This window comes from Doryrhamphus excisus, chromosome 10 (assembly GCF_030265055.1).
Source record: "Doryrhamphus excisus isolate RoL2022-K1 chromosome 10, RoL_Dexc_1.0, whole genome shotgun sequence".
Classification (NCBI taxonomy): Eukaryota; Metazoa; Chordata; class Actinopteri; order Syngnathiformes; family Syngnathidae; genus Doryrhamphus; species Doryrhamphus excisus.
Window position 1 is genome coordinate 1,003,041 of NC_080475.1, and position 13,846 is coordinate 1,016,886.

The 13,846-nt window shown below is 38.4% G+C and overlaps 1 protein-coding gene across 1 annotated transcript; it reads left to right on the forward strand.

Annotated features, from left to right (window-relative positions):
* The first annotated feature begins 1,775 nt into the window (after positions 1 to 1,775).
* Positions 1,776 to 9,720, forward strand: oprd1b (opioid receptor, delta 1b). Its single transcript, XM_058084806.1, has 4 exons — positions 1,776 to 1,848; positions 1,926 to 2,157; positions 4,336 to 4,691; positions 8,206 to 9,720. Exons 2-4 carry the CDS (start codon positions 1,928 to 1,930, stop codon positions 8,733 to 8,735), a joined length of 1,116 nt encoding a protein of 371 aa, XP_057940789.1. The 5' UTR covers positions 1,776 to 1,848; positions 1,926 to 1,927; the 3' UTR covers positions 8,736 to 9,720.
* The last annotated feature ends 4,126 nt before the right edge of the window (positions 9,721 to 13,846 follow it).

The following is a 13,846-nucleotide window of genomic DNA, read 5'->3' on the forward strand; positions in this document are numbered from 1 at the left end:
ATACAAATTTTAATCATGAAAGTACACATATAGTATGTACTGTATACTTTATAGATCAGGTTTCTCCAGCAGGTACTGTACACGAAAGGGAGTTGTCATATCAAAATATTAATTAAATTATCGGCTTGCCATTGTTTGGTTGGAATAGTTTTTTCCCGATTAAGTTGAAAACAAACAGCAAAACATGAGCGGCTCCCTGCTGTTTTTATTTTGGGTAAGTCACAGTGAACACGCTTGGAGACAACTCCTCTTGGATCAGTGGATCTCAACTTTTTTCAGCCAAGTACCTCCTGTGGATTATATTGTTTTTCCAGCCAACTACCCCCAACCACACACACTGAAGAATCAAATGATTTGGCCGGGGGGGGCACCCTGGGATTTTTATGTATTTTTTAAATTCGGACTGAAAGGCTAAAGGCTAAAAAAAAAAAGTTATAGTTAGAGTCCAGGAAAGTATCCCTGGTGCAATATATTTTCCAGCAAAGTACCCCCTAACTCACATACTGAAACATCAAAAGGTGGGTGCCTGGGGCAACCTTAGTATTTATTTTTATAGGACCATCAATCAATGAAGAGTTTAATACACAAGACTGGATAAAAGTTTTGCTTTACCAATTTTTTTGTATATTAAGTGTTATCCATCCATTTTCTATACAGCTTATCCTCATTTGGGCAAGCTGGAGCCTATCCCAGCTGTCTTCGCGCGAGAGGTGGGGTACACACTGGACTGGTCAATGTTTAATAATATATCGGTCTCGGGCTGATACTGGCACGCGGGGGCATGATACTGGACCTGATACCAGACAAACCATGTGATGATCTTATTATCACATACTATTTAATCATGAGCTTATTATCACGTACTATTTAATCAAAAGAGCATTTTGTTTCCAGAAAATGTTCAGTTTATTACATGTATTATATCTAAACAGTGTAAACACAATAATTGCAAAAATATTTCAACAATAATATTTAATCAACAGTCTTATCTTATCAATGTCTGACAATTAAAGTTCCATTAATCAAGTTTGGGTTTTTTGGTGACTGGAGAAGCACTAGGCACTAAGCACTTGTGTGCTGTTCTCTGATTGGTTGTTTCACGGGCACGATACCAGAGCAGCGCGCTCTGAGTGGACAGCTACGGGGGCTGATACTGGACATGGTTAAACTCTGTATTTTATCAGTATCACTTCCCTGGGCTTTGACACAGTATCATTTCGGCCTTTTCCCGTATCATTCATGGGTGGTTTCTAGGGTACAGGGCCAATTAATACTGTAGTATGTGATCATTTTTAATATTGATACAGTATCATGGAACGAAGTATTGCGATATATCTCTGAAACGATATTTTTTACACCCCTAGTGTGAATGGTTGTTTGTCTATATGTGCCCTGTGATTGGCTGGCGACCAGTCCAGGGTGTACCCCGCCTCTTGTTCGAAGACAGCTGGGATAGGCTCCAGCACTCCCTGTGAGGATAAGCAGTATCAAATGGATGGATTAGGTCCAAATGGCCAATCTATGGCAGGGTAGTATCAGAAAGTTAACTGATGTAAAGACAAAGGCAAATATATATATATTTTTTTTACATTTAAAAATTTATGTGAAGTGCCTTCAAGTACTCCCATGAGAACTATGGAACCCCCATTTGAGAACCAGGATTAAGAGATTTTCTTCAGAGAGAAAGCTATGGAGAGAGTGTGGGTGAGCAAGGGTAGTGAGTGAGTAAAGGAGTGGGGGAGTGGGGGGGGGGGGGGTGGGGTGGGGGAGAGAAAGAAACAACGAGAGAAGAGCTTTTCCACGCTCTGTGATTATTTAGTCGTGCAGTCTCCGTACGCCACCTCGCAGGTGCCGTGGGAAAATAAAACCTCTTCTTGTTTTTTTTTTTGCCGTTTTCTCACCTTCATTTTTTCCCACCCACCCAGAAATGGAGTTCCCCACTTTTCCCCCGGGTGACATGTACGTGTCGTTACCTCCTTTAAACGCCACCTTCGCCGATGCGCTCCTGGTGGGGCCCAACGGAACCAACGCCTCGGTGGGTCGGGAGTCTCGGGACACGGCGAGGGTCGTCATCGCGGTGTGCATCACCGCCCTCTACTCGCTCATCTGCGTGGTGGGACTACTGGGGAACGTCCTCGTCATGTACGGCGTGGTCAGGTGAGGAGAGTGGGACTCGAGTGAACCATCACTTCCTGTCAATCGGGATAAAGTTGTGTTGAAGCACATTTACAACATATTGTTTCATTTCTAGACAGTATATTTCTAAATATATAATAATAATAATAATTATTATTATTATAATTATTACAATTATTATTATTATTATTATTATTATTATTGTTTTTATTATTAATAGTAATAATAATTATTATTATTATTGTTAGTAGTAGTAGTAGTAGTAGTAGTAATATTCTATTAGTATAGAATAATAATAATAATTATTATTATTATTATTAATATTATTATTATTATATACATCATACCTCATAATATAATAATAATAATAATTATTATTATTATTAAATATAAATAAATATTTATAAATATTTAATATTTAATTTAAATATTTAATATTCATTGTTCGTGATTATTACAAGTAGTAAAAGTACTGCACGGAAAGAAAAGTGAATATGTTTGATTTACAGTCAAGTAATGATTTTTGTAAAGTCAATGTATTTATTTGCAGGGCTATTACACATGATCCATGGCTGTAATGGTTGGGGTTCCATTGATTTGTTTGCTCAAGTGTTGCAGCTCAAATGAACAGGAAGCCCGTTGATTAAACGTCAGCTATCCAATGTCACCATGCATGCAGCTCAGATGGTCCGAAAAAGAAGAAAAAAATACTCACTAAATGGGACGTAGCGTGAGCATGAGTAAGCGGAGTTTAATGGCGGTCATAACGGCAGAGCACAGAGGCTCTCATTTCCATCCAAGCGTTTATTATTCTCATTGCTTTGAGAGAGGAAATGAGACTTAAATCAATAGTTTGGTTTCTAACTATGTTACATTTTGACAGCAATCAAGACTCACAGCACACAATAGACACGTTTACATGAGTTTTTCTCTTTCTGAAAGCAATGGTATACATGGAAAGGAATATTCCAATGGCGTGTCTACATGCGCCGCTATAATCAACCAGAATAGTCAATGGGGCATTCGCAGTAAAGCGTAAACACCAACATCACGTGATACCGACTTCCTCCAGTTTTTCTTTCACTTGTTGGAATAACTCCGTATTGCCAGTTTTTCCTTCGTCCAGTCTTGAAATTTAGTTTGAATCAAAAACAAACTTTCCGCAGCAGTCCAGTGCCGATTGCTCGCCTCCATTTTTTTTAAATCGAACAACGTCTGGAGCTGCGTGTTACGTCATATCTCAGCATTCGCTGAAAGAACGCACCCGGGAACAGGAAAAGATAAAGTTCAATCTTGCTAATATTTTATAATTAAGCTCGGCACATGTTTTATATAGATATGTACAGTAAACCTCGGATATATCGGATTCAATTGTTCCCACTGGTTTTGTCCGATATAAGCGAAATCCGTATTTCGGAAAATGTCCCTTTTACGCATATATCGGATTTATATCCGGTATATGCGTAAATCGGATTTTATCCGTTATAAAAAGGCACTTCCTTGACTATGTTTCCAATGTACCTGGACGCGCAGGCAACGCTGCAAACGCTGCAAATGACGTTGTATAGCGGCCTGTCATGATTCGGCGAATCGGAGCACCATGATGCGGCCATACGATATATGCGAGGGAAATTTAATGGAAATGCATTGGAACGGGACTGGAGATTTTGTCCGAAATAGGCGAAATCCGTTATAAAAAATCCGATATATGCAATGAATTTTTATTGGAAATGCATTACAGAAAAATTGGTTCTTTTTCATCTGTCCGTTGTGAGCGAATTTCCGATATATCCGAGTCCGATATATCCGAGGTTTACTGTATTTTCTTTTTTAATAAAACTGGACTTGTGAATGGCGTATAGAAGGGTTTAGATTCTCTTCCACAGATGGCGCTAATGCACACGAAAGCTGCTTACCAACTGCCAATAAACAACAGAAGAAGAAGAACACGGTCTGATAACTTTCCGTTTGAGCGGGTACAAGATACCTCAATCGGATTGGGGAAAGGAATATTCCACCTCTGTGAATCCCATTATATATTCATTCGGATTGTCACTTTTCTTTCGGAATGAGGTGTATACAAAGGTTACATTCTTTCCGTTTGAGCAAATAACCCAAATGGAATTGGAATATTTGGGTCCATGTATACGTGGCTACTGTCTAACCCCAAAGTGCTCACATGTGCCCCCCCCAAACCAGGTACACCAAGATGAAAACGGCCACCAACATCTACATCTTCAACCTGGCTCTAGCAGACGCCCTTGCCACCAGCACCTTACCCTTCCAGAGCGCCAATTACCTCATGAGCATGTGGCCTTTCGGGCAGCTGCTGTGTAAAGTGGTCATCGCCATCGATTACTACAACATGTTCACCAGCATCTTCACGCTCACCATGATGAGCGTGGACCGCTACGTGGCCGTGTGTCACCCCGTGAGGGCCCTGGACTTCCGCACGCCAGCCAAGGCCAAGATCATCAACATCTGCATCTGGATCCTCTCCTCCGTTGTTGCCGTCCCTGTGATGGTCATGGCTGTTACCAAGGTGACAGACAAAGGTGAGTTAAATAATAGCATCCCATCAGATATGCGCCACAGTAAAAGACTGTAAATGACATTTGTGGCTCCCTCTGGGTTGTGTTCAAAATGCTTTAGAGGGCATGCTAGCATATGTACATGCATACAATACACATACCCTTATGTAATACATTTTAACGTAAAAATTTGGAGTTTAATACGAGTATGATGTATTTTGTCAGCAATGCAAGAATATAACAAGTCGATGCCAACACTCAAAAACTACATCGATACCTGTTTTTTCTTTCTTTTTTTCTTTTTTAAGTACTGTCCATACCCAATATAGAACTTTTCTTGGCTTAACTGAACTGACGTGATTGGAGTTCGATTATCACTCCTTCACTATATCGCATTTCTTGCGAAATTGTGATCGCTGTTTCTTAGTAGACTGTGATCTATTAATCAAAACATATTGCAATACCTGTGATAAATACATGTTATATGTAGTAGTCTGGTCACTAGGCAGCTGTAATGATGACACATTACCTTGCATGACATTACCTTAATACTGCATCAAGTCATGAAGTCAGCTATCATGGTCAACATGATAAAAATGAAAAAAGGTATCCTCCCATTTTGTGTGGAAGTGGTAAGTTTTTGGCTTCTTAAGTTTAGAACAAATAAATTCCAACTTAAATGAATAACTGGGCCTAAATTTAAAAAAAACATATTTAGGAAGTCAGAAAGAGGTCTATTTTATAATAACAAAAATATTCAATTTACTGTGGAAATTCAATTATCGTGATCGTGTCTGGAACCAACTAACCGCTATAAACTATTTTTGGCATTGGTATTGAATGCAAAAATTTTGTGTCCAGTTATTTAAAAAATGGGATATGGGGTATATTATGTAAATGTACCATTAAGCTTGTCAGAGGCTGAATCTGGTTCCAATTAGGCAAGGTTTATACTGCTCCAAAATTAGGTATACAATTAGGTAGTGACAGGACCACACCACTGAAGTAGACAATAATAGATGCTGAATTGGAAATGTTACATACAGAAACAGGTTGCCCTCCCATTCCGTGTGGAAGTGGTCCTTTGTCCCCACTCCGTTTGAAACAGTTTTAAGTTAGAACAAATAAATTGGAGGATAACGAGTTAGCTTGGTAGCTTGCTATGTTATGAGTCGCTGCAGTGATCCTGTATTTGTGTTACGCAATGTGATATAAACAAAGAATTATTAATATCGAATCATACTCCATGGAAATTCACTACAATAAATGACAAAAAAATCATCCCCATTGCTAATAGTGTATAGGAGTTCTGGATAGATTAGCTTAACATGGCAACGCATTGAAGCAGCAATCTGATTGGACAAACATATCTGACAGACACATACACAATTGGAAGCAGTACAGCCAAGAAACAAGCTACTAAATGGAAAATAAGTAAAAACTGAATACAATTTCAGGGAACAAACACTAGAACTTAAGTTGTACTTGTATGTTGGTAATTCTGATAGTGTTTAGGCCAGCAGAGAAGGCCTTCCCACCACTGGTTTCTAATAATAGCAAAACACAAAAGGCTAGTTGCCAATGTTTGTGTATCAAGATATATCATTTAATGTCTTAAGAATTGAAGGATTTTTGTAGAAAAAGCACATTATGCAAAATTTCTGTTCAGCAAACCGTACACTAAAAGATCCTTCATATTGCATATTTGTCATTTATAGTTCTTTTGTGTACTGTTACTCAATTTAGAAAGTTACCATGTTGCTAAAACCTAAACCTAAAAACCTAAATTTACCCTAAACCTGATTATTCATATTTCCTACATGTAGACTGTGTCAAAATGTGGAATAAAATGGCGGTCCAAGTCTACAACAATGGATTGTGTTTGGCACAGGAGGTTCAACTGTATGTTTTCTTCTAATAATAATGGCTTCCAATAAAGAACGGGTAGTTACAAGCCACTCAAGCGTGTTTCGAAAAGCCCTGTTGAATTACACGTAAATAAAAAATGAAGCCAATAATCATGTAAAAACATGAGCTAAGACTGTTGGTGACACTGGTTAGCTTTCGTGTGGATAAACAGTAAACAGAGTACACCGCACACCTCTTCTCACGGGACAATACCACAGAAATCAAACTTGGATATAACTTACAGCGTACTTAGTCAGCATGCAGCTTGCATAGCAGTATAGATTTACTGTCCACTTTAATGTATTAATGTATAAACAGCTGGCAACCCAAGTGAATACCAAGTGTGTCTTGCCTACAGTCAAGTCATGGTTGTGGTCGGGTTATGAGCTGTGGCTGCATGAGTGATGCAGACACTGGGGAGCTGTGGTTGATTAAGGGAAATATAAATTCCGACATGTACTCCGATATGCTGAAGCAGATCACAATCCCCTCCCTTGAGAAATTGGGCAGTTTGGAAGTTTTAAAACCTGTTGTGGGTTTTTTGTTTACATTCAAACAGTAGTTAGCTAGCATACTTCACACTTCTCCACAGTTCAATGGAAAGACATCTAGATGGGAATGCAAATAGTCTATCTTCAGTGACATACTGCAGTCAAGGGTTTTGTAGGTTTGTCACCAGCTGCTTATAAGTATCTACCTTGTAGTTTCTAAGAAACTCTGATGCAAAAGTCAAAACACTAGACATATTAAAATGAAATTTTGGAATATGCTTGTAGACACATTGTGATAAACAACAGTTTTTGCCTTATTTTGCATAAATTTCCTCTTTTGACCCAATATTGTTTTTTTGTTGAACCACATTCCAACAGTAGTTAGCTAGCATAGATGGATTCCACTTTCCCTGATATCTTTCCTCCATAGCTACAATGTCCTGGTGGAATCCTTCCCCATGCTAATCACTTACTTCTCCACAGTTCAATGAAAAGACATCCAGATGGGAAATACTGTACTTCAGTGACATACTGCAGTCAGGGGTTTTGTAGGTTTGTCACGAGCTGCTTATAAGTATCTGCCTTGTAGTTTCTAAGAAACTCTGATGCAAAAGTCAAAACTAGAAAAACTAGACATATTAAAATGAAATTATTGGAATATGCAGACAGGCTTTCGGATAGAAGTGGTTGGGAACTGGTTGACACATTCTGATAAACTACAGTTTTTGCCTTATTTTGCATTAATTTCCTCTTTTGAACCAATATTGGAAACTATTGCCAATCTGCATTAGTGACCTAAACCCCCCAAGAAATCACTACTTTTGCTCCAGAAGCATTTTGCTTATACAGCAATGTTATAATTGCCTTAGAGTACAGCTACAAAGAGTTTAACACATGACAAATAAAAGTATAATCCAAGCAACTGACAGGGCGACTGTGAATCCAGTGTATCCAACAGTCAGGAGACAATTAGCTTAATTGCAGAAAGTGTTTTTTATAGTGGTTTTGGTGGCAGGTGCTTCTGTTGAATTGAGGGAGTAATGAGGCAGTAGAAGAGAAGACATTGGAGCTGGGTTATTAAACTTAAATTATCCTCTCCACATGACTCTCCATTCAATTGCAGTCGTTTTACTCCCCAGGCAATGTGGATTGCAGAATCATATTTCCCAAACCGGAGTGGTACTGGGACACCATGACAAAAATCTGCGTGTTCATCTTCGCCTTTCTGGTGCCCGTCTTGGTCATCACCATCTGCTACGGTCTGATGATCCTGCGCCTCAAGAGCGTCCGTCTCCTCTCCGGATCCAAAGAGAAGGATAGGAATCTGAGACGGATCACCCGGATGGTCCTGGTGGTTGTGGCGGCTTTTATCATCTGCTGGACTCCCATACATATCTTCATCATCGTGAGGACCATGGTGAAAATTGACAACAAGAATCTCCTGGTGATGGCGAGCTGGCATCTGTGCATCGCTCTCGGCTACACCAACAGCAGCCTCAACCCGGTTCTGTACGCCTTCCTGGATGAGAACTTCAAGAGATGCTTCAGGGATTTCTGCCTGCCCTACCGCACCGGCAAGGAGCAGAACAGCTTCTCCAGGGGTCGCAACAGCACCAGGGAGCCTGTGTCCGTTTGTGCCCCCACTGCCACGGACAGACCGCCCGCATGACTAGGCGTGGATCGCTTGGGGATCCAAGAGGACCTCCAAACGGAAGTCACGCAGTTCTCCACCACAGGAGTGTAAGCGTACATGTTGGCATTTGTAGATAGTAGAGAGACGTGTCTTGCAGAGTTGTGAAAAATGCCAATGTGTGCCTGTAGATCCTTAAATAATGGATACACGGTAAATGTACATACGTATAGAAAAGTGACAAATTCAACGTAGCTGCTCTTACAACAGTCGAGCATGAAAGACTCTTAGAAATCAAAAGGTACCATATATACACACATCAAAATTAGCTTATATACTCTACTTTCAAGCTAGATATTCACCAGTGTGTGACACTTAATAGCACTGGAGCCTAGCATGTTAGCTTTAAGCTAGCTTACTTTCAGTAACAGGTAAAACAAATCATTATTTAACATCATAACTTATGTTACTACTTCGCTACCGAAGACATCAGCAGTGATAAAGTAATTAATATTGTGAAAACTACTGGAATATTCACTAAAATCCTGTGAACGGTAAATAAACAATATTGCTACTTCATTTTGTGTTTTGACAAAATGCAAAATGCTAAATAATTGATAGCTAACGCTATCAATTATTTATGGGGTACCATTCAACAATGTATTAAATATCACAAACAGAGTTTAAGAGATTCGGCATAAAAATTAACAACTGAAATAAACATTTAGCTAGCTAGCTAGCTCGCAGGTATATTTTCCCACAGTTTCTACAACCGGCAGATTTTTTTACGCCACCAAAACAAATGTGAAAACACACCTAGAAGATTATGAGACAAGCTAAAAAAAAGACATTCTCACCTGAACCATTGTTCTGTCGGAAAAATAAGAAGCTTCTGGTTACACATATTGGGTCGTTGCTTTCAATTGTCACCTATCTGTACATTGTTACACCTCACCAGTGCATTCTGCCTAGCAACAACTGTCAACAGTGAACTCTACATCACTGAAAACAGCTGAAGAGACTTGTAATATACGTATTTGTTGGTATTAGTTACTAGAATCAAAACTTGAGCCTTTTATTCTTACATTTTGCCTTTTTGCTCTATTCTTCCCATTTCGCTGGGAGTTTTTTTTTTTAATTTTATTTATACAATGTGATGTGAGCCAATAAAAAACAACACAAGCCGCAAACCTCCCCCGGGCTGCAGTTTGGACACCACTGATTTACTGTTACATTCAAAATGCACCACACACACACACAACATAGACACAGTACAGGCTGTGATTTTCCTCCACAATTCCACTTTGACTTCAGCGCCGGGAAGTTAAAGCCACCATGGTGATAATATTACTCCGTGTCAACTTTAGAGGCGTTTGGAGACATCCATGCCATATGTGGAGAACAGTGCAGGACTCGCACTGCAGTGTATAAACACACTCCTGATGTTCGAATTGTGTTGCACCGAAACACGCTCTCTCTCACACACACACACATACAGTGAACATGATGGAGACCAGACGTGAAGATGACAACAGCTATCACTGTTCATCTAAATCACCTTCTTATTCAGCTTGTACGCACTTGTAAATAGCTGGCACTATGTGGACAAAAGTATTGGGACACCTGACTTTTGCAACTGGTAATACTTTCTGCATGATGATGGAGTGTATTTTTTATCGTCTCTTCATCCAGGAATGATTGAGGTTACTGTAGTTGGATTTGTTTAGTGTAGGGCTGGGCGATATATCGATATTTCATTTAAGCTTTATTTAAAAAACAATATCATTCATATCGATTTGATGCGGAGGTGCTGCCCGAGTACAAGCTAGTATTACATTCTTATTATTACGTTTTTATTGTTTTTTGTGCCACACCGACCCCTTAACCAAGCCACTATGGATGTTGATGTTACATTTGTAGCTTGCCTCTTGCTCTATTGTTTACACTCGGGAGCAGCTGTTAGCTGTTCGCAACGCCGAGATCCCCGCGGAGGAGGAGAGGCTGCATAGCGGAAGTGAACAGCAAAAAACAGTATCAACCATGTTTACCGTCTGTCGTCATGGCGCTAACAGCGAGACTACCGCTAACAGCGAGTCTCCTCAGTGAGACGACCGCGAGACTACCTTTTTTCTATATTTATTTGGTAATGGTAATGGTTTTATTTCATTTGAACATGCATCAGATTACAATTGAATGCATCCCATAATCAGTTCTCAGTTCCACATGTCCAAAAGGAGTAGGAAGAAGCAAAGCTTAATAAATCCTACCCCTCCATCTGGTACTTTTACAATCAGTAACTGTTACATTTGTTCACTTCCTGCTCTCCTAATATAGTTTAAGAGGTGATATGACTATCCAATGACATAATGGTTACCATAGTAACTGTCAATATAGTGATATGTATAGCACATCATGATTTGTATTTAGCAAACATCAATTTCTTGTATTGTTTCTTGAATTGGCTCATCGTTGTGCATTGTTTGAGGGTCTTACTCAATCCATTCCATAGTTTGATTCCACATACTGAAATGATATGGCTTTTTAACGTAGTCCTAGCATAGAAGTGTTGTTTAAAAACTGAATATAATATTTTACTTCATTGCTATTTTTCTCTAAGATATTAGGCTTTGTGGAATAAATATCGGTATATGTATATATATCGTATCTCGATATTGAACCTAAATATATCCATATCGCCCAGACCTTGTTTAGAATGGACTCTTCCACACTAAACTCATTCCAATACGTCTTAATTGTGCATTGAGCACAGAACAATTCTTAATGGTGTCCAGTAAGTTTTGTCCAAATGTGTGTTTGTGTGCCAGAGAAGCAAGACCGAAAAGTGTTTGCGTCTTAATCAGTATCCAATAACACGGATGTGCTAATGTGTTTCAGGGAAAATTGTATTCAATTTGCTGGAAGTCCCTTCTTGTGACGGTAAATGGGAGACATAATGACATAATGATGACATAATGATAAAGGGCACATTAAATACTCAATGTCAATGAAGTGGAAGTTCTATACGTATATCTGTGCAGCTTCTTGAAAGACAATGGCGACAGAAGCCATAAAACACTGCTTTAAAGTACCCCATCACGGCCATCAGCTGACTCATTGTTTCCACTCGTCTTGTGATCGACCCGCTCCTCTTTTTTTCTGCACGACTCAAACATTGAAGCAGGAAGCTTGAAAGAGGGAAGGCGGCACGGCGAGCTGACTCAATGACCTCAAAACGGCCATGCAGGAAAGTCATTAGCAAATGATGGAGCAATTTTCCATGAATGACTACGGGACATTTGTACAAGGAGATTTGCATCATCATCATCATCATCCCGGGTGTAAATAATGTATTGTTCTGTTTGAGCAATAAGTGATTATGTGATTTATTTGGCTGCGACGTGCTATGTGTTACTGTGTTGTGTAGCCGCCACCACAAACAAAACTACATGTTATATACATAACTGTGTATTTTCACTATGCTCAGTATGAAGGAGTATTACAGCCAAACTCAAATAGAACAATAAAGAAAAAGAAGAAAATCGGAGAAAAGGGTGTATTTTTACCATAATTAAATTCTAACAAAATTATTTTAAAAAAATGTGAAAAGACAAAAGTAGTATTTATTTTTTTATACCAGAATTAAGTTGTAATACTACTAGGAAAATGTGTGATTTTATAAAAAAAAAATGTGTTTTTGCCAGGAAAAAGTTGTAATATTATGTGGATCAGTATATCACTTATAGTTGATGGAGCCTTCCAGCTAACTCTTGCAGTTCAGCTTCATTTCCGGAAGTGACGCCACTGGGGGGGGGGGGGGGGGGGGGGGGGGGCAACGCTCAGCTAAATCAGAGTAAACAAACACGTTTCGAGGTAGCACATTGACATGTATATTTTTCATTGAAATATAGGAGTCATGCCAGTCATGTGTTGCTGCTGGATGTTCACAGTATCCGAGTGATACTCTGAAGTTTTCTTTTCCAAAAGAGGAAGGTTTAAGACAACAATGAAGCAAGGGCAGAGAATGAGTTCTCTTTTTTTGCAGCGATCATTTCGAACGAATACTTTTACAAGAAACACTAATATAGTATAAACATGTTATTGTTTATACCAGCTACTCCGCTGGTTAAAAAAAAAAAAACCACTACGTCAAAGTTGGCACAAGAGACACATTATATTGTGTTTACATGTTTTCTAAACAGTTATATAAACATCTTTTTACATGAGTGATAGCGTCACAAATGAGGCTGAACTGCAAGAACTAGTTCTTCCATGGTGGCGCTATGAACTATGAATATCATTTTTTTTAAATCAAATTTACTGTTTGCGTTAAAAAATCAAACAATGTAGAACATAATTGCCAACAATATATAACATATTTAAATATGTTATATTGCTGATGAATCATGTCAGGGACCCTTTAAGGCTGAACAGAAATGTCAAAATAGTACATTTCGAATTTACAAGACACGAGTTGCATTTTCCCGCAAGAACAATTAAGTGTAAGTATTACAAAATAAAGTTGTGTGTGTTTTTTTTTTTAATCAGTAGTATTCAAGCGCACAATTCCAGGAAAAATTCTGATTGATAAAGAAAACGTTTATGCAAAAGTGCACTGAAAAGTATAAAAGTAAGATTATGATTTAAAAAGGCCACTTTTTACTAAATACAATAAAGGAATTTTTTTTTTAACTAAAATATTTTAAAAAGTACTAACTTTCCGACAATACGAGAATAAAAAGTTGTTAAACACATTATTGCAAAGAATTACTAGGTACAGTAATAGTACAGTGTTAGTAATATAAAATAAGCTTAAATAATTGGTACAAAAATAAACTGAAATAATAAAAATAAAGTTGCAATTCCTGTTACCGGTACTCAAACACAGTCTCTCCTATATACAGTATTTATCAGGTAATATGCAACATTTTTTGACTGCTGTTTGATGATGTAATAAACCCCTTCCTCCTAAAATAATGAGCAAATTTACGAATATTTTGGTCAAATGACAACTGTTATTCTTGTAAACTATGACTTGTATAGTAATTTGACCATTTCCCCCGACATCACCAATACTCCTTCATATTTTATGACTGTAAAAGGTAATTTTAAATGTATTTTATAACCCTTTTAGGCTACTGACAATGTGTACC